Raw genomic sequence first — 22363 nt, forward strand, 5'->3', positions numbered from 1 at the left:
CAACCAAATTTATACCATCTGTAACTTATTTCTTAGTTCTAGTTGTTTACATGTTGAGTGTTTTGCTTTCCAAGACAGTGGAGAGGCAAATTTTCTCAGTAGCATGTCAACTGGCTGTGTGTCAAGAAGTATAAAATGACTAATGCTTTCTACTATTTACATTTTTAAAGTAACTGTTCCAGTTTTCTGTTGAAACTGCCAATAGTCCTGCCATGGAAACATTAGGATGAGACACACATTAAATCATTTGTCCTAAGTATTTATGTGCCTGTGGTGACATGTGCTTTTCATAGCAGAACAAATTGGCATAATTATCTATCCTGTGAACCGAAAATAACATACCATTCTTGTACCTGCCGATGTTTAAAAACTATACATAGAGATGTTTGGGAGAGACAATCGTCTTTCTGCTCTGTTATTAATTTGTCAGGAGACCTTTTTTGGAGGGGAAAAGAGGTAGTTTACTTACCATACGTCTACATTATAAGTTTTACTTGTAAAATTTCCACTGACATACAGCTGCTAACATGGCCATCTCCCTAGAGTGCAATCTCACTTATCTGCATTTGCAAGTGAGCCCATCCTCAGTGATGTGTTGTATTGGCAGAAGATGTGGCTGGGTTTCCCAGTGTCCCCAGCACCACTGGCATGTACACTGCCTTCTGGGAAAAGATTGTAGTGCATTATGGGATACCAGTACTCCTCTCAGGGTATTATGGAACTTTGGGGTCAAATTCTCACAAGCGCCACTGTACCATCCCATAACCTGCTCTTCCTTGTGCCAGTTTTCGATCTCTGCCATCTTACTTTGAAAAGTATAGATGCTGAACGGATCAGCAGAGCTATCATGTCTGTTTTAGAGACCAAGTAACTGATTATACTGTGTTTGCAGAACTCAGACAATTCCTATGACAGCTGGGTGTGCAGCAATGAATTGGAGATAACTGAGGATGTCTGGATGATGCAGGCAATGAGTGGCCTTTGCTAGTTGCTGCAGCCATTCACTGACCTACTGCACATGGTAGAGTGGCAGTTCTGGGCTCATGAAACTAGCATGGAAAAGTGGAATTGCATCATGATGCAAATATGGGCTCATAGCAGTGGCTGCAGGATTTGTGGAAGGCCACATTTCTGGAGCTGTGTGCTGAGCTTGTCCCAGCTCTTCAGTGCAGACACTCCAGAATGAGAGCTTTATTTGACAGTGAAGAAATGGGTGGCTATTGTTCTAGAAGCTTGGAACCCCAGATGGCTATCAGAGGGTGGTCAATCAGTTCAGTGCTGGAAAAATCTATGGTGGGGGTGGTCATCATCCAGGTGTGCCAGGCCATTAAATGTGTTCTGTGGCACAGGATGTAACTCCAGGCAATGTGCAGGAAACAATGGATTCAACAAAATGGGCTTCCCTAATTATGGTGGGGCCGCAGATGGGATGCATACCCTGAACTGTCCATTCCTTCCCTCTCTTCTTCCACCCCCCCATCCCACTTCAGAGTACATAAACAGAGAAGGGGTACTTTTCTATGGTTGTGCAAGCATGGGTAGATCACCATGGATGTTTCACTGACACTAACACTGGCTGGTCAGGAAAGGTTCTTGATGCACACATCTTTAGGAATACAGGATTTCTTAAGAAGCTGCAAGCAGGGACATTGTTGCCAGACTGCCATATCCACATTGGTGGGGTTGCCATGCCAATCATGATACTCACTGAGGGAATCTTTAATTGCACACTTTGACAGGGGGCTCCAGCCAGACAGTGTACTGCCTGGTGTGTTATTTTGTTTTACTTTGTGAATTTGCATTATCTCTGTATTATAAGATAAAGTAAGACAATCATGGCTTTCACAAAATAGAACTCTGTTATGCAGAAATAAACAACAAATGAATTACGGTATTAATTCAGTATACAAAATACAGTATAATGTGGGCTGCATCCCACATCAGCATATGTGTACTCATAGCAGTTCTCCTTATTGTTCATTGGAATCATGTGCTGGTACCTTCAGGGGGTATGTGGTCCAGGCCCCGGGAAGAAGGAATTGTCCATACAACATAATGGCTGCTGTGATGTAGGCTTTGGGATGTTTTGCTCCATAATACTTTGGAGCACCTGTGTTTCCTATCTAACGAGCTGCATGAGGTCTTGGTGCACATTTCAATGCATAGCTGCTGACTTTTATTTTTCCTGTGGGGTGCTCCATCCCCACTCCTCCCCGCCCCTACTCTGCCCTTTCCCCAAGGCCCCACCCTCACTCCACCTCTTCCCACCCCCCTCACTCTACCCCCTTCCCCCAAGGCCCTGCCCTCTCTCCGCCTTGCTCTTGCACTACTCTGCCCCCTTCCTGAGGCCCTCGCTGCTCTCTGCCCTCCCCCAAACCCCTTCCCCAGTCGCCTATCAGCTGTTTGGCAGCACCTTGGATTAGCTGATCGGGGGGCACTGCCAAACAGCTGTGGCAAGTGGGTGCTAAGCACCCACTATTTTTTTTTCTGTGCCTGCTCCAGCCCCAGAGCACCCACGGAATCAGCACCTATGTCTCAGTCCACCTCTCTGTCCTTCTGCCTTTCCCCTGTATGTGTTCCCTGGTTTCACAGGTTTCGAACTTGGACCTCTACAGAAGTTCCAAGAACAGGTCCCCTCCTGTCTCCACCCCTCCCCTGCCCCCCGATCAACATCAGTCTTTCAGCAGGCATGGCCGGGGTGGCCCTCAAGAATGTCCCAGCCGAGCGGTCACTGATAAACAACCAGAAAGGCAGCCATTGTTAGATTTAAGGGGTTAGCAGACATCAAAAAATGAATGCCACAGCTGCTTAAAATATTTCACATAAAGATCTGTGTAAAAAAAAATATGAACAGGATCACAGTCGCATCTGCTTGCTTCAGGCTCATGCACCAGCACATGCCATGGTGAGTGTATAGGGGTACTTTTGAAACCCTTTAGGAGTGATGAGTGCAGGGCTAGATGTGGGGTCTAGGGTAAATGTAGGGATAATGCAGTAAACACTGTTGAACTTTGGCAGTGGGATCCTGGCAGCTATATCGCTTTCGAGGATACAAAAGGCCCAGAGAAAGCAATTGCTCAAGATGGCTCGAGGTTGCCTGGGCCCATACAGAGCTGGCTTCTTCACAGTGATCATACCTCTGGAGCTTATTGCAGAGTGTCTTATTGCAGTGGGAGAAACAAGGCAGCTCTTCCTAGAAATGCATGGGCAAAGATCAGCGTACTTGCTGAAAGTTTCCCCAACACTGTGCCAGAGGACAAAAAAGGATGTCTGGGCCAAAGTAAACCAGAAACTCTGCAAGCGGAGGAGAGTTGTGGTAGTTGGCTATTTCTGTGAGCCAGTCCAAACCCCATGAGCCAGCAGTGGTTTCTGCCTCTTTCCTGAATGTATGCACAGCATGCAAATATTTTGTTTTGTACTTGGATTTTCAGACATGAAAGGCAAAATATTGTGTCTATGGTCTAGAAAATCTTCATCTCATAAGCTTACAAGAATATTTCTGCAACATCATGTAGTGAATGCCCAGGTACCAGATTGCTTGCAAGCATTGTTTTGTATTTTTGATGTATTTATTTTAAATGCTCAGGTATTGGTTTGTGTATATGTCTTTTCTGGTTTTATTTTTATTTTAAAAATGTTTTTCCTTTGAAAGGCTTCTTATCAAAGGCTTCTGCCAAAGCATGTGTTTGGGAATGTTTTTTGGTATCTTAAAGAATTTCTGTTTTTTGTTTTTGTTTTTTTTGACTATTGCTGCCTTAAAATAAACCACCTACTTTAAAACAGAATCCCTTTGTTCTCTGCTACTTGCAGTTAGCAGCCATTTTGAGAGGGAGATAGGGGCCAGATAAAGGGAAGTGAAGTGTTGGGGATCATAAAGAGAGCTTTAAAAAGTATGCATTAATAGGGGCAGTAAAATACGCCTGTCTGAGTCCCTATCCCTTTCCTTGATGTGTTCTGTCTCTGGGTCCAGCTGCATCTCAAATAGCTCCTGATTATCTGTGGGCTCTGCATCCTCCATATCCCCCTACTCAATGAACTCTTCCTCACTGTGCATTTCTGGGGTTTCTTCTGCTGGATGTTGCGAGGTGTCCACTGTCAGAGGTTGGTGATGGGGTCCCAGCTCAGTATGACATCCAAACTCTGTCTAGTAGAAGCATCTCAGGGGGACAGCGCCAGACGAGGGTTGACACATTTCCAATGGTTGGTAACCCGACCCCTGAGGCCTTGCCCCCTGCCTCGCTTCTTCCCCTGAGGCCCCGCCCCGGCTCTGCCTCTGCACACCACATGCTGTTGCCGCGAGCCTGGCCCCAGAGGTGGTGGCAGCGGCTGCTGCTGAACTGTCTCCTTCTGCTTAGGGTTGTCATAGATTAAAAAAACAAACAAACCTGACATCGTGGCTTGTCAAACTCAGACACACAAGCCAAAACCTGGACTCTCCGGGTGAAAACCGGACAGGTGGCAACCTTGCACCGGACTATTTGTCACCTGCCTTTGCCCAGTCTTGGAATTGTCCCTGTCATACCCCAGCTTCTGCATCTTCTTTGCAATGTCCAAATAAACATCCAGGCAGCAGCAGCGGGAGATTTAGTTGTAGCTTTATGTGGAACCATACCTGTCGGCTTGCAAAGATGGGCTAACAGGAATAGAGATATTTCCAAAACATCCTGAGTGTTTTAAATGTGAGAATGGGGAGGATGGGCTTCCAGACACCGTGACCCTGGGCAGCAGAGAGCAAGGATTCAACCAGAGGAGTCACATGTGAGATTACTGCCAGGACTGTTTGTGTTCTCCACTTTACTGATCAATAAGAATTCAAGTGGTGCATAGGCATTCAAGAAGTCAGCCCCCAGATTTCTACAGTGTGGCCTTGGCATCTTCCTCTCTATTACAGAAGTGCAGCCACTCAGATCAGGATGACCTGTGGTTTCTGCAGGCTGCAAGTCCACATTAAACAGCTGCGTTCTGGTTTATTTTTTTTGCAGTTTGAATGCATTCCTTAGGCTTCTGACAAGTGACCAGTTTGAGGGTTCAGTAGCAAAACTTTGGGTGCCCTGAGGTAACATGATCAGGCCCTTCTAACTAACTTCCTGTGCCAGCCCAGCCCTGCTCCTCCATTGCCCAGGAGTGGGGAAGTTGAGAGAATGGAGGAACTGGGCAGAGGTGTGATGTAAGGCTGGCAGGGGACACTTGTAACTGGGCCTGAGAAAGTTAATGTGTATGTAATGCCAATAGACCCTGGTCGTCTGCGGGCGGGATCGAACCTTGGGCCTCTGGAGCTTAGTGCATGAGCTTCTATAGCATGAGCTAAAAGCCAACTGCCTGTTAGCTAAAGCGGTAGAGCAGACTTATTTAACTCTCTTTCTAAGTGGTCTTGGTACCACTAGATGGGACAGAACACCACACCATGGAGGTATGTGGGTTACATGTTGAGCTGGTAAGAGTGTTGAAGGCTCCTCCACCCCAGGAGCTGCTAGCATGACCCTCTGGGCTTTTTTCCCCGGCCACAGTCCCAGAGGGTACTCTTATACTTGGAGAAGTGGAAGCGTCTAAAGCGGGTAGCCCTCCCTTTCGTAGCGGGGGAGGCTCAGAGTGAATACTGACCACCATCATGTATTTAAAGGTCACAACTTTTTTGTAACCCTGACGCATGTTGTTTGACTGGGGTTGGGAAATAAAGGCTGGTCTCTTAACAGCACTCCTGTGTGTTTGCACCTTTGCAGCGTGAGGGTCTGAATCTCCCTGTAGAAGAGGCAGGTGGTGGCAAATTATCATAGCTGCTATGAAACAGCCTCTTTGGAATGGCCAGTTTCTGCTTAATGGTCAAACAGGACCTGGCCAGTAATTCATGCTCTTGCAACCAAGAAGCAGGCTCTTCTGTGGGGAAGGGGGAGAGAGACAGATTTAAATATGTTATCTTTATTTTCAAGTAAAACACAAATTATTAAATTGCTTCTTGGGAGCCTCCCAGTTGTTTTCAATAATATATACACCTGGAGATATAAAAACACACTTCACATTCCTTCCGAATGATAATATTTACAGTTATGCTGTGCAATAATTGTAGTAAATATATAAAGTTTTGGAGGGCTATCCATTTTGAATCATAGCACCTGTTCATGGAGAAATCCTATTTTTTCCCAGTTAGCTGCTGTCAGAAGTTTTTTAATACTGGTTAGATTTCTTTTAGAAAGATATCTATATAAATTGTGAATTCTCCTGTTTATTTCCAAATAAAGACACTCTGTGTGTGTGTGTGTGTGTGTAAATACATAATATTTATTTATTTGATTTATTCTTAGGTTAAGAATTATGAGTTATCTGAAGCTGCTTACCTTATAATGCAGTCAGGAATTGCTTCCCAAAACAATGATGATATTGTCTGGACTGCCTTTGTCACTAGTAAATTTTTGAAGAAAAATGACAGCAATTTTAGAGTCTATGAAGGGCAAAGAGGTAGTGGCCTACTTAGTGATGCTAAATTGAAATGGCTGCCTTAAGGGTGTTGAATTTCTTCCCCTTTTAAGATAAATAAAGGAAAATGTAATAATAATTGCTTTTAATTTTGCAGGCAGGCAGCATTAAGCGTGAAACGACCTTCACTACATTTCAACAGGATGACCTAAAAAGTGACATCAGTCAAAAATTACCAGACCAACAGTTTCTCCTGTTGGCCATGAGGGAAGAAGATTTAAAAACTGCAGACACCAAAAAAACAAACAGAATTCATGAGCACGAAAAAGAAAACACTCGTTCTGTCTGTCTTCTTGAACAGAAACGTAAGGTTGTTTCTTCAAATATTGATGTGCCTCCAGCAAGGTAAGGACAGACTTTTAAAAGCATGTTTTGTTTTGTCTTTTAATGGAAGAGGGGAGGAAAGTTTGATTACTGGTACTGTTGGCATAGTGAGGCTAATCGTCATTCTCCAGCAGGTCATACTAAAGCATTAAACCGTTCTTCTGAAGTGTCTGCTGGAGAACTAAACATACCAATAAAAAAAACCCGGAAACTGAAAGCATTTGAACCTTACCAGCATGTGTTGCTTCTGTTCCCTCTCTGAATGGTTGTGCAGGGTATAGTGAGTTTCAATCCACTTCGCTGCACGGCTAGTAGTGTGCTCTGGAAAAGATTCTTTAAAAAAGAGAAACAAATATTGAGTGACAATGAAGGGAGGTGGGGGAGAGCAAAATGGAGATGGAATAGTATTAACAGAGAAATGGACATAAATACAGTGTGAGATTGTCATTTTACATCCAGGCCCAGTATGGTGTAGTGCATACCTGAGGCAACCTAGAAGAAACCTGGGGAAGGATCTGTGCCCCTGACAAGTAAGAGATTGATGACTGAGGCAAAGCCAAGGATCTTCGCACACCTATCCCATCTGCCTGCATGCTCGCTCTCCAGGAGTGGCTGAAGGTCCCTAAAAGTGTGGGGGGGAGCCACTGGTGCTCAAATTGTGGCCCTGCCCCCCCCAGCTGCTCCTTCCCCCTGAGGCCTCCTTCCTGTGCTGCCTCTTCCCCCCCAAGATTCTGCCCTCCATTCTCTCCTCTCCGCCCCTTCCCCACATGTTGCTTGCCCTTACGGCCTGTAAAAAGTAAGAGGAGCATGGTCCTCTGTCCCCTCGTTCCAGCACCCCTGTTGCTATCTCACACCGTACCTGCACCTGCAACATGGAAAGCATACTCAAGGGAGCATGTGGGGTCTTACTCTCTATTACACCCCGAGGGCTGAGTCACCATGAGGCCTATTGAAGAGGGGAGAGAAAGTAAATGAATGAATTGAGGGAAATAAACCTGGAGGGGAAGGAGAAGGTAACAAAGGAAAGAAAAATCTGTGTGTTCCCAGGAATTGGGATGGGGTGTGGATAATTCAACTAAAAAAATTTCTTTGTGGTGTAAACAGTTGCATGTACTTTTACTTTGTACATTTTGTTACACTTCTCCTGCCCACTGTGGAACTACCGTAATGCACACAAACGTAGTTGGTTAAACTGCTCAAGATGAGGATTTGGAGATAAATAACTGTCCTCCAACTTGACAAATGCCCAGGTGAGAAGGAGATGACACTATGTTTATTTGTATGTTTTCTGGAGTTTAAGTAACAGCTAGAGAGGGAATTTCATGCTGTGTGTCTGTAAAAATGGAGGAATATAGATGGTTTGGAATCTATGGTTTGGAATCTTCTGGAACTTTGTGAGGTCAATACACTGTTTAAGGATGAGAGCAAGAGAATGCTTTCTCTAGAAAATTCTGAAAATTAGAATGCTAGAAAACATCACACACACATACACGCGTTTGTAAAGTTTCTGTGATGGTTCAAACTTCTCCTGATTCTCCTCTCTGTAATGGCTAAAACCACTATAGGTAATGTTGTAGTGAATGTCCTGGGGTCCAGGTTAACCTGTAGTGTTCTTGTATGTTTTTTCTTTTTTAATTTTGGCATTGAGGTTTCAGCAAAGGCCTTGTAAAATGTCTGCATAGTAAATTCATTTGTATGTAATAGTCAGTGGAATGCTTTCCAATATGTCTAGTTGTCCAAGTTCGTTTATTACAAGTTCTGCCTTTGAAGTATATTGTGGTACTGGGAGTGGAAAAAGGATGATGCAATTGAGCTGCAAAGTTCAAGACTGGATCAGAGCTTCCCCAACATCTGAAGGGGGTGGTACCACTGGTTTTGCTCTGCCCTAGAGATAGAAGCCAACTGTGGAAACCCGTGAAGTTCACAAATGTTCAGAGCTGGGATTCTGTTTCAGTTCCATCTCTAATAAACAAGCAAATGTTTAAAATTTGACAACCATAAGGCCTAGTCTACACGAGGGGCGGGAGGATTGATCTAAGTTACACAACTTCAGCTACGTGAATAATGTAGCTGAAGTCGACGTACTTAGATCTACTCACCGCGGTGTCTTCACTTTGGTGAGTCGACAGTTGATGCTCCCCAGACAACTCTGCCTGAGCCTCTCGCTCTGGTGGAGTATTGGAGTCAACGGGAGAGCGCTCAGAAGTTGATTTATTGCACCTAGACTAGACGCGATAAATCGACCCCCGCTGGATCGATCACTGCCCATCGGTCCTGCGGGTAATGTAGACAAGCCCTTAGTGTATTTCAATGTTTTCATGATACTCATCACTGTATTATCTGAGTGCCACCCAAACATCACTGGACTTATTTCAATACACTGCTGTGAGTAAGGCAGTATTAGTATCTCCATTTAAGGAAATTGAGGCACAGAGCGTATGGGCCTTTTGTTCAATCATAGAAATATAGGGCTGGAAGGGACCTCAAGAGGCAGGACCAAGTAAACATAGGCCATATCTGACAGGGGGTTATCCAACCTGTTCTTAAACATCTCCAATGATGGGATTCCACAACCTGACTTGGAAGCTTATTTCAGAACTTAACTGCCCTTATAGTTAGAAAGGTTTTCCTAATATCTAACCTAAATCTCCCTTGCTGTAGATTAAGCCCATTACATCATGTCCTATCTTCAGTGGACATGGAGAACAATTGAAAAATGTCCTCTTGTAACAGCCCTTAACATATTTGAAGACTGCTATCAGGTCCTCCCTCAGTCTTCTTTTCTCAAGACTAACAATGCCCATTTTTAACTTTTCCTTATAGGCCAGGTTTTCTGAACTTTTTATCGTTTATGTTGCTCTCCTCTGGACTCTCCTACAGTGAGGTGCCCAGGATTGGACAGAGTGCTCCAGCTGAGGCCTCACCAGTGCTGAACAGTGCAGGACAATTACCTCCCATATCTTACATGTGACACTCCTATTTATACACCCCAGAATATTAGCCTTTTTAGCAACTGCATCACATTGTTGACTCCTATTCAATTTGTGATCCACTGTAACCTCCAGATCCTTTTCAGTAGTACTACTGCCTAGCCGGTTATTCCCCATTTTGTAGTTGTGCATTTGATATTTTTTCCTGCCAAAAATAATGCTTTGCACTTGTCTTTATAATATTTCATCTTGTTGATTTCAGACCAACTCTCCAACTTATCAAGGTCATTTTTAATTCTAATCCTGTCCTCCAAAGTGCCTCCCAGCTTGGTGTGCTCCACAAATTTTACAAGCATATTCTCCACTCCATTATTGAAGTCATTAATGAAAGTAGTGAATAGTACTGGACCCCAGGACACACTCCTCCACAATTCCACTGGATATGTCCCTCCCCCGCCCCCCATTTGACAGTTAACTATTGATAACTATTCTTTGAATAGTCTTTAAACCAGTTTTGCATCCTCTTTATAGTAATTTCATGTATATTACATTTCCCTAGTTGCCTATGAGAATGTCATGGGGGACTGTCAAAAGCCTTACTAAAATCAAGATAGATGACATCTACAGCTTTCTCTCTATGCACGAGGCCAGTAACCCTGTCAAAGAAGGAAATTAGGTTGGTTTGACATGATTTGTTCTTGATGACAAATCCATGTAAGCTATTTCTTGTAACTCTCTTATCCTCTGGTGCTTACAAGTTTGTTTAATCATTTATTCAAGTGTCTTTCCAGGTACCAAGGTTAGGCTGACTGGTCTATATTTCTCCAGGTCGTCTTTGTTCCCCTTTTTAATGGTTGGTACTATGTTTGCCCTTCCCCATTTCTCTGTGACTCATCCATCCTCCATGAGTGCTCAAAGATAATCACTATCAGTTCCAAAATTGCTTCAGCTTAAGTACCGTAGGATGAATTTCACCAGGCCCTGCCGACTTGTATACATCTAATTTATCTAAATATTTTTAACCAGGTTTTTTTCATATTTTGGCTATCTCCCTCTTGTTGTTAATATTAAATTGTGTTAAGTATCTGATCACAACTTAAATTTTTAGTGAAGACTGAAGCAAAATAGGCATTAAAGACCTCATTCGTCTTGATGTCATCATCTGTTATTAGCATTCCTTCACTGCTAAGCAATGGACCTGTACTTTCCTTATGCTACAGGGTTAGGTTGACGTAAGCTGCCTTGCGTTGACCTAGCTGTGGAAGTGTCTTCACTTAAATTTGGCTCCTGCCAACGTAAATGCCTCTCTATGCCGAGTTAGTAACACCACCTCCCCAAGCAACATAGAGTAATGGTGGATGTAATTAGGTCGATACAGTGTCAATGTAGAAACTGCATTGCTTATATCGACTGTTACTGGCTTTCAAAAGCCATCCCACAATGTCCCACATTGAGAATACAATTGATACAAGTGTTCCTGGTGAGGATGGGCACCTCTGACACAAGGAGCCAAGTACGCGTGCACACAAACAATTTAATAACTGTGGTGGCTATATGCCAACATAATTTTGTAGTGTAGGCATGGCCTTAGTCTTTCTTTTGCTCTTAAGATATTATAGAACCTCTTCTTACTGTCTTTTACATCCCTTGCTAAGTGTAACTCATTTTGTGCCTTAGCCTTGCTTGTCACATAGCAAGTCTGTTAGAACAAGGTATAGAATCTCTGTCTTCTAAGTGCGAGTGAAGTTTATTCTTCACCACCACAAGACTGTACTTCCTCAGTGAGACGGGGGTTTTATCTTCCCGCTGCAATAAGACACTCTGCAATGAGCTCCAGGGGTATGATCACTGTGAAGAAGCCAGCTGTGTATGGGCCCAGGCAACCTCGAGCCATCTTGAGCAATTGCTTCCACGAAGAAGGAAAAGAGAGAATTAATTTAATGTTTACAAGTACCTTAGTAAAACTAATTGCGATTAGAAGAAATACATCTGTTCATTTAGGAAACAGTGAACTCAAAGAGGGGTGTGTGAGTGAAGTATGCTAGAATTAGCCTTTGTATAGCAATGGAAAGTGTTCTGGTTGCCAAAATGTCCTAAAAAGTAGTTTGATGATTCATTTTATGCTATAAGTAAGTAAATTAGATTGTTCTGCTTATATACATTCCAGTCAGCTAGTGTTCTAGCAGAATTAGTGAATGAAGAGGAAAACTAATCTAGATTTTAGACCTAGTAATACAATGATGGATACCTTGGTGACAATTGCTACAATTTTGAGGCAAATTCTAGTAAAAGTTGTAATTATTTGGGACCTCATTATTTTCTTCACTTTGGACCATATTGTCCCACTCCTCCCTAGTGGACAGGAAAGTCTTTAAGGCTCTGCCAGGGGGGAATGTCCAGTGTCTTTTCCTGCAACCCCCTCCAGCAAAGTGACTGTGAGTTCAAACCCATATTCTATGTATTGGTTGAAATTGCTGCAAGTGTGGGGGGCTCTGTGAAGTCCCTGTGCCTTTTCACATGGTCTCCATCAGTTCTCTCCTCTGGGAATCTTTGCTGCATTTGGGGAAATAGGGGAAAGGGGTAATTTCTCAGAGCAGCACTCTCTGTCCAGTGGTCCCTTGTCTGGCTCTGTTTGGTCTTGTCTTCTCCACCTCAGTAAATTTTAGTGAATCTACTGTATGCAAGTTGTTGCAAACTAAATGGCTTGTTTGTTTGAATGATGCAATAAGAAACTAGGCAAGGATTGCAGTAATTTTGTTTATAGAAAGCATTATCTTGTTTATTTAAGATCTGCTTACAGTTTAGAAGAAAACACACAAACTTCTGCAACTGTGTATGAGGACTGAAGATAAGGATACAGACCACTACAGAAGTACAACTTATTTATTTTTTGTTTTAATAATGTAGTGGAGATTATTTAAGGGGATATAACTGAGGAACTTTGTGTTTTGTTTCTGGTGCCAAAGTCAACAATTAAAATGGAACTTTATAATAGCTCTGCAAACAAAGGGGGGAGTACAAGGGATCAGAGCTTCAGAGCCACACTGATAATAGTACAGAATCCTTAACACAGCATGCAAATATCTTAAAAGTAGCTCTTTAACATAGGCTTCTTCAGAATTAGCAGAGTACTCAAGTGAGCTAATATCCCTTCCTTTTCAAAAAACCAAACCAAACTCAACCACATATTGTTTTTCCCATAATATCTCCGTTATAAAGGTGTAGGTAAGACACAGAAGTTCTTTCAGTGAATAAGAATGAAGGTCTTAGTGAGATGTGTAAGTGTAATGACAAAGAATCATTCTGCAAATGCAGTCATTTATAAATGTCACTTGACAGATGAGCATCTGCCTTTGGACTTGCAACTTGATTATTTTGTTTGGATTATGAAACTTTAGAAATGTAGAAAAGCTTAAATCCAATCCAACAGCTGTTTGGAAGCTTAGTTCTGAGTTATGCTTTAGTTCCACTAGATGGCAATACAGAGCACTTTGGTTTTGTAAAAATGTAACTAGGCTGGCCAGAATACAAGAATTCTGTTTTGTAAAAAAACAATTGAGATTTTGAAATTTGTTTTATTATAGTGTGGAACAGAGACTTTTCTCTTATTTTTTAATGAAAAATTTCGAGAGGCAAACAGATTCCAGAATAGCCTGTAGTCTTGTGGCTAGGGCACTCACCAGGGATATGGGAGACCCAAGTTCAAGTCCCTGCTTAAGATCAGGCAGGACTTGAACGTGGGTCTCCCACATCCCAGGTGAGTTGCCCTAGCCACAATTCTTGACCAGCTATCAATGTAACTCTGAGTTTAAAGGAATAGTAGATAGATAGATTAAAATATATTTGTGTGTTTTTGAAGATCCTTTAGATTATTACATGTGAAAGAATTTAGAAATCTTACTTACATTTCAGCATTAATGGTGATTGTTTACTTTTTGCATTTGACTCCGATTGGACGCTTTCTGGGTCTCAGTGCATTATCATGATGCTGCAGTGTTTGGATTGCAAATGGGATTAAAATAAGAGAAAATCATAGACGCTTTATTGTTGATCTGAGGCCTTGTCTACATGACAGGGAAAAGTCGATCTAAATTACGCAATTTGAGTTACGTGAATAGCGTAACTCAAGTCGACGTAGCTTAGATCTACTTACCATGGGGTCCACACTACACGATGTCGACGGGAGAGCGATCTGTGGTCAATTTAGCGGGTCTTCACTAGACCCTCTAAATCAACTGCTGATGCATCGATCACCGCGTGTCAATCCCCCGGTAAATGTAGACAGGCCCTTAGATTTCATTTTTGCAAAAAGTAAATGTGGGGCTTACATCAACATGAGAATTTCCTTTTTAAGATTATTACATTTCTTATATAACTTATGTTGCCATGCTAACATACAATGATTTGAGCTGGATATTTCTTTCTTTTTTAAATGTTTGTATAAATTTGACATAAGTGATATGGAGGGCTTTTTCTGTGCAATTTGAGGGAGAGGGGAAATGCAGTATTAACATCTTTCTAGTTCAACAACAGGATTAGAAAGAATTTGAGGGAACTGTCAGTCAGCTGCCAGCTGAATATCCCTTCCTGAAGTGTAGCTTTTTCTTACATGTAAGTGCCTTTGTGTTTACTTCAATTTTAGTCAGTCTGCTTCTGCTTCTGTATATGTGTTTGTTACATAATTGTTTTGGAGAGTTTGGGCCTGATACGTACAAGTTTTTCCAGTTGGACCAGGAAGAAATTAGGGGTTCATTCATGTAGGGTAATCTTTTCCTCAGCATTATCTTTAGTCAGCCTACTATTGAACTTGCTTCCACAATATCTCCTTTTATTAAACCTTCATGTGGCTCAACAGGTTGCAACTTGCACCAATGTATAAGGGAGTCTGAGTATTAGTATAACATTTTTAGAACCTCACATTATTCTGAATTTATCCCCCTGGTTTTGTTCCTGTGTTTTACACTGTACTCCTGGGGAAATTCTGTGCCAATTTTTTTTTAATTCTGTGCGCAATATTTTAAAATTCTGCAAAATTCTGCATATTTTATTTGTCAAAATAACACAATTATACCAGTTTCAATTATTTTGGTAATTTATTTAAAAATACCTGTCAACAAGTAACAATATAGACAACAAAAAAGATTCAGGAAATATTTTTTGACTAATAGATTCCTTACTAGGCATATTAATACAGAACTTTGAGTAATAATTCATTAAAACTACAATACAGAAACATATTTCCTGCACCCCTAGGAATCAGTGCAAAGGGTTGGTGGAGTCAGGGGTAATGGAGGAGCTAAGGGAGAGGGAAGTAATTGCTGGGAAGGCACATGGGAGTGAACCTGGAGGGTTGCTGGGGGTCGGCGGGTGGGTGGGAGAAGTAGAGAATGTTTTTTCTTGCAGGGGAGGGATTGTTAGCGAGTTGGGGAGCCTCCCCCATGCAGACCCTGACTGGCCCTTACCTTCTCCCAATCGGTCGGGCACATCTGCCCCTTTCCCCATATGCCCCTGCACTCCAACTCTCATTCAGCCCTGGCTTCAGTCTGTCCCTCCCAGTAGGCCTTCTGAACCCCTGTTTAGGTGACACCCCCCCCAACAGACCCGTGTGCCCTGTGCTATCTGTCCCCTTCTCCCCTCCCGCCCCCCATATCCCATGCTTCTTCATCTGGCCCCACAAACAGGGCTCTGTGAGGAACGCAGCTTCTGCTCTCTCCCTGTTGGCTGCTGACTGTTGCAGCCAGTGAGTGGTGAGCTGGCTGCTTCTATTTTGGTGTCAAAGCAGCCTCTGGTGGGCAAAAGAAGTAACTGCAGCACCTCCCCAGCAGAATGTATTTTCTGCAGCGAAAAAAAGTCTGCAGGGCACATGAATTCTGCGTGTATGCAGAAGCGCAGGATTCCCCCAGGAGTAACATTTGTAGGCTGGCTGTCCTGTTCTAACCCTCACAAAAATGACTTATCATGAAATTATCCCAGTGAGAAAAATGTAAAAATGGCAAAATAAAATAAATATGATCAAGTTAAACATCATAATGATGAAGTCTCCGATGTGTTCAACATACAGTTTGAGATATTTCTATGTATAAGGCTTTGGAAGCAGACTTAGAAGATGTCTATTTATGTAATAGGTTTACCATTCTTCCAAAAATCTTCCTATTGAGCACTGAAGATGGTTTACTATGGCCCACATCCACTTGTCTCCATCTGTAAAAGTGGTTAGCACCTTATCCTACCATGAGTCAAGACAAGAGGCTGAATTGTTTTCACTGTTTGATTATACAAAGTTGCCAGCAGGACTGTGATCTCATTACCAAGCATATTCCAATTAATTCTTCTAATGTGCACAGAGGAGAAATGTCTCTTAATCAGCAAAGAACATTAGGCAGTGACTCTTGAAGAGCTGCAATCAATAGTCATTGCTGCTTTATCTATTAGCCATCAGAGTGAATCCATGTCTTGTTCTCAAACTTTAATTCTTCAAAAAAATGATGTGTAATTTCATAATACTGCTAAACAGCTGGCAATGTTCAATAAAAGTAGCTTCCTTGCGGTTTGCATTAACCATTGTTCAAAAAATCACTGTTGGAGTGCCAGACATCTGTGCTTCTCATGCAAGAAAAAAACCAATGGGTGTGGGTTTTAACTTTTGCCTCTATGAAGAAAACATTACCATGTATATGGGTACGTTTAGTATGTTCATGTCTATAGTGAATTTTTGTAAAACATTTTCAAATGGAAAAAAAAACAATTACATCCTAGATTAGACAGTAGTCTCTCATGTTGTATCAGGTGGTCAGGAAAGATAAGATTAGTATTCAGACAGAAGATGTTACTCTCTATACGATACCAAAATTGCAAACAATGATCCTTTCTTTTTAACCAACTTTTAGAAGTTAATGAGTTTCATTATGTAATAGCAGCTATGGTGTATTCTGTGCAAGATTCACTTTATTACAGACTGGAGGTAGGAAAGGTGACAATTTTGCATATTTATCGTAATGTTGTATCTGAGATTTTTACATAGATTTTATTTATAACTGTATGACCAAACTCCACACTAATAAATGACCTTGCAACCTTATTGCCTTCACTGAGAATAGAGTAAAATTTGACCAGTGGTCTATATTTGATGAAGGGTCTATATAGATGAAAGGTCACCTTTCAAGGATTTTCTAATTACAATTGTTACAAGACGTTTTACATGCATTAAACATCCATTAAGGATTATTAGGTACTCAAATGCTGTAGTGATGAGGGACATATGAATCAGGCATTTAAAATAATCTGAACATCCATATATCAAAGTGACTTGAGATACATAGGTAGGTAGAATATTTATTATTTTAATGTCCTTCTCTTTTACAGAAGCATTCTATAAAAGGATATATTTATTTAAGGCAGGTACCACATCTTCCTCTATGTTTTAAAAGTGGCTAACACATTGTAGGCACTAATGCAAGATTAATAACAAATCCTCCTAGTCATCATAATCCACTTGATAGTAGTAAATATTTTTTACAGTAACATACAAGGCAGGAGTATTGTGTTAGATGAATTAGATTTGTTTAAAGGGATGCATGCTTTCTGCTGAGCTGCTAGCATTTTCTTTGAGAATATTATACTCTTGTATATTTATAACAGCACTTGGGTGGTTAATGTATTGTGCAAATGGAGTTAGTGAAAAGCTTTTTTTATTTTTCAGTATGATATGCATATTCGTTTTCTGTACGGATGCATAACCATTTCTTATAAGCTTGCAATGGTAATGGTGGTTCTGTTTTGTTCAAGATCCTTTTAATGCACTTTACCTGCCAAATGGCTGCTAATTTACTATATTTTTTTTGAGAATATAATGGGCAACGTCTCTGGTTTTAAACATATTAGCTGAGCTCGTTGCTTAAGCACTTTGCATAGGCTTTTTATATCGAGTTCAGTGAATTCTCTCATAGGTTTGTCAGTTATTGGTCCAGTCAGTGGAAAATATATACCTTGTAACTTTAATCAAACTCTAATTTCCAGTGCTTAGAGAAGTATGTACGTTCCATTCATTTGAATGGACAGTCTGTAGGAAACTACTGTTGCAGCGTGATCTTGTCTAAGTACTATTACTGGGGGAAGAACTACCTGCCTAATTTCAACATGGCTGACATACAAGTAATAGCAATTATTGAATAATAAGATGATGGTTAGCAAGCAGCAGCTGAAGCTCAGGTGGTGGTGATGGTATCTGATCAGTTCAGGTTTCAAAACTTCTTGGTGTATATGGAGAAAAAGAGACAGGCCATAATTTTACAGATTTAACAGCTTTATGTAATGATCTCCATATTGGACATCTTGTACATACACTTGACTACACACATAGTGCAAGTGCAAGCACAACATGAGAGCGTGTGTTCAGGTGTGTCTGAAATATCCACTGGAGTGTTAATATGCACCTGGTTCACTTACAGGCATATGTGTACACTGACCTTCAGCCGCTCTTTTAGGTTGGTGTTTATTAAAACCAGGCCCAAAGAATACAAAACAGGGGCTAGCACCGGCTCCCCAATCTGTTTTTTTCTGTAAGCAGTCAGCCCTTTAGTCAAACCCCATTGATTTAAATCAACCTTTTTTTTTCCCCCTACGACATATTTTTTTCGTTTGAAATTCATTCTTTCTCCCCGATTTTTACTTCAACTGAACACTCTCCCTGTGTCTCTCCCTTCATTTGTTTGCTTTGCTACTGCCTGTCTCCTCTTCAGTTCTCTGGTTTTGTTTGTTTTTCCTCCAGGTCCATTTGTTCCTTTACCTTACCAGCATATTGCCCTATGCTCTCTGTTTCCTCTTCCCATCCCAGGTACTCTGTTTTCTCTCTCATCTCCCTCCATCCTGCCTCAAGTTCTCTCTTCTGTTCCTCATCTCTGTTGCCCCCAGTTTTCTCTCCTAGTTTCCAGAGTCTATCTTCCTTTAAGGCTGCTGTACAAGGCAAGGAAGGGATAGTAAGAAAGGAGGGCAACACTGACCCTTTCCCCTGCACAGTGCCACTTACAGGGAAGGATGGGAAGGACTGCATCAGATTTAATGGAGGATGACTGCTCTTCTGGTCAGTTCCAGGAGGGAGGAGAGGATAATGGAGATGCTGTGCTTGGCCAACCTTAATGTGCATTTTTGCTGAAAAGTGTCTGAAAATGGGACCCCCCTTACTCCAAGATCTGCTTACTTGGGTTATTTAAAAAAAAAAAAAGACAAACATTTTACTCCATTTTACCCCAGAACCAGCATAGCTAAGGCCACGTCTGTACTACACCATGGAAAGGGTGTTTCCATTGCCGTAGGGACTCCACTTCCCTGAGTGATGGTAGCTAGGCTGATGGAAGCATTCATCCGTTGACCTTGCTACATCTACACCAGGAGTTAGGTTGGCATAGTGCTCCGGGTATGACGTTTTTTATGCCTCTGAGTGTGGTAGCTATGTCATCCCCAGCTTTACATGTAAAACAGGTCTATGAGGAAGTGAGCAGAATTCTGTTCCCAAGAGAAGAGGCCTGCCTTTGGTTTCATTTTTAATCTTATCTTGGGAAACGTGATTTTGTGTCCTTGTTACTTCCAGTTCCTTGAATTAGTTCTTCTGATCTTTGCAAACTTCTCAGTATCTCTTTCTCTCCCACAGCCTTGTCTGGGTTTCTCATCCTCTCACTTCCACTCTTGTATCTGAGATACAAGGTGGGTGACATATAGGGTTTCCAACCCTTCAGGAGTGTCCTGGAGTCCCCAGGAATTAGAGATTAGTCTTTAAAGTTTATGTCATGTGATGAACCTCCAGGAATATGTCCAACCTAAATTGGCAACCCTACTGAGGTAATATCTTTTACTGGACCAAGGTCTTCCTCAGTTCTGGGAAAGGTAGAGTGTCACAGCTAAATACAAGGTCAAACAGATTGTTTACCATAAGCAGCTAGCACATATTCTAATGAACCATTCAATGTGAAGTGGCCTGTTAACACCCCTATAGTTGTAGGACAAAAAAGGGAGGTTAGTGCATTACAGATTGTTGTAATAAGCCATAAATCGAGTGTCTTTATTAAGACCATGATTTTTAGTGGCTACCAAAGTGCTTTGCTAACTTTTTTTCCCCTAACTTTGCTAGATACTAAAAATTATTATCTTAATAAAGACACTGGATTTATGGTTTATTACAACAATCTGTAACCCACTGATCTCCCTGTTTTGTCCTGTGACTACAGGGGTTTTAATGGGCCACTTTCACTTTGAACGGTCCCTTGTTTTACCAGAAGTAGTTAAAATATGTGCTGTTTGACCTTGTATTTAGCTGTGACATTCTGACTACCTTTCCCAGACCTGAGGAAGAGCTCAGAACTTTGGCTATGTCTACATTGGCAATTGAACAACAAAACTTTTGTCTTTCAGAGGTGTTAACCTCCCCTTCCTCCCCCTGCCCAAAGACAAAAGTTTTTCTGGCAACAAGAGCTAGTGTGAACAGCGCTTTGTTGGCAGGAGTGCTCTCCTGCTGACAAAGCAAATGCCAGTTGTTGGGGGTGGAAGTATTTTGTTGACAGGAGAGCCTACAAACAGCGGCTACGCTGCGCGACTTTTAGTGGCATGGCTGTAGGCTACAGCCATGTCACTAAAAGCTGTGTAGTGTTGACATAGCCCTTGTCTCTCTCACCAACAGATGTTGGTCCAATAAAACATGTTACCTCACCCACATGGTCTCTCTAATATCCTGGGACTGCATACAAGTCTTGTATCTGTCATTAGTCCTCTTTTACAAATCTCTCTCCAGCTACCTTTTCCACTGATTTGTTCCTGCAGAACACTTCAGTGGGATAGAATCGTAAGACTTGAGAGGTCATCTAATCCAGTCCTCTGCACTGATGGCAGGACTAAGTATTATGTAGACCATCCCTGACAGGTGTTTGTCTACCCTGCTCTTAAAAAATGAAGAAGTGGAAGAGAGTGTTGCATGTAGATATTGCTTACTCTCACTAGTTGAGAGGAGACTTCTTTAACTTGGTGTGCCAGTGCACCTGCAGAACGGGCAGGTGAATAGGTGATATCAGTATGCTGTTTCAACTAGGGATTATGTTCTCATTATTACCCCTTTTTTCCTCATATCCCTTTCTAAGAAAAATGTGGTGGTCCCTTTGTAATTAGGGCCCTACAAAATTCACAGTCCATTTTGGTCAATTTCACAGTCATAGGTTTTTTTAAAAAGTAAATTTCATGATTTTAGCTATTTAAATCTGAAATTTCATGGCGTTGTAATTATAGGGGTCCTGACCCAAAAGGGAGTTGTGGAGGGATCACAAGATTATTGTAGGGGAGGGTTGCAGTACTGCTACCCTTACTTCTGTGCTGCTGCTGGTGGTGGAGTTGTCTTGAGAGCTGGGCAGCTGAAGAGTGGCGGCTGCTGACCAGGAGCCCAGCTCTGAAGGCAGAGCTGCCATCAGCAGTGGTGCAGAAGTAAGGTGCAGTGGTGCAGAAGTAAGGTGCAGAAGTAAGGTGCAGTGGTGCAGAAGTAAGGTGCAGAAGTAAGGTGCAGTGGTGCAGAAGTAAGGTGCAGTGGTGCAGAAGTAAGGGCCTGATATAGCATTGCCACCCTTACTTCTGCACTGTTGCTGGCAGGGCACAGCCTTGAGAGCTGGGTGCCCGCTAACACCCATCGCTCTCTGGCCGCCCAGCTCTGAAAACAGTGCAGAAGTAAGGGTAACAGTACCGTGACCCCACTACAATAACCTTGCGATCCCCCTGAAAATCCCTTTTGGGTCAGGACCCCCAATTTGAGAAATGTTGGTCTCCCTCATGAAATCTGTATAGAATAGGGTAAAAGCACACAAAAGGTCAGATTTCATGGGGGTAGACCAGATTTCACGGTCCATGATGTGTTTTTCATGGCTGTGAATTTGGTAGGACTCTATTTATGATGAACCAATGCCAACAGGTATCAGCATAAATTGCAGCACTGTAGTACTGAATAACTATTAAAGAACCATAGTCACATTTTCTCTCTCACACACACGTAATGTGCTAGGCTCTGTCATCTTGAGAAATCACTTACTGTATTTTAACCTCTGTGCCTCAGTTTCCCCACCTGTAAACCGGAACAACAATACATATGTACCTAACAGAGGTGCTGTGTGGGCTAATTAGTAAACATTTGTAAAATACTTTAAAGATGAAGAATGCCATTCGAGTGTTTCTGATAGTTTACTTTTAGTCGTATAATTTTATTTACAGTAAAAGCTGTTTTATCTGGCACTTCACCAACCGGAAAGCTCTATAAATTGCCATTTCTGATTTTCATTGAAACTGGTTTATAGTCCAGTTGGCGTGGGGCCAGCGAGGGGTTGGGAGGGGCTATGGAGCATAGGCTCTGGGAGGGAGTTTGAGTGTGGGAGGGCACTTGGGGTATGGGAGGGAATGTGGGGTGCTGGATCCCAGGGCCACTCACCTCGGGTGGCTCCCCGCAAGAGGTGATTTGTCCCGGCTGCTGCTAGGCGGAGGCATGGCAGGTGGCTCTGTGCGCTGCCCGCGCCCTAAGCACTAGCAACACAGCTCCCATTGGCTGGAACTGTGGCCAATGGGAGCTGCGGGCGTGGCACCTGCAGGCAGAGGCTCAGGCAGTGCACAGAGCCTCCTGC

The 22363-nt window shown here is 42.3% G+C and overlaps 1 protein-coding gene across 4 annotated transcripts in view; it reads left to right on the forward strand.

The window, feature by feature from the left end:
• ZNF704 (zinc finger protein 704) overlaps positions 1-22363 on the forward strand; it is a 151924-nt gene that overhangs the window by 40704 nt on the left and 88857 nt on the right. For all 4 annotated transcript variants that reach the window (XM_074944185.1, XM_074944186.1, XM_074944187.1 and 1 more), the window contains exon 2: positions 6569-6816. In XM_074944185.1, coding sequence (XP_074800286.1) covers positions 6569-6816 — 248 coding nt within the window. The remainder of the gene's footprint in view (positions 1-6568; positions 6817-22363) is intronic.

Source organism: Natator depressus, chromosome 2, assembly GCF_965152275.1.
Source record: "Natator depressus isolate rNatDep1 chromosome 2, rNatDep2.hap1, whole genome shotgun sequence".
Lineage (NCBI taxonomy): Eukaryota > Metazoa > Chordata > Testudines > Cheloniidae > Natator > Natator depressus.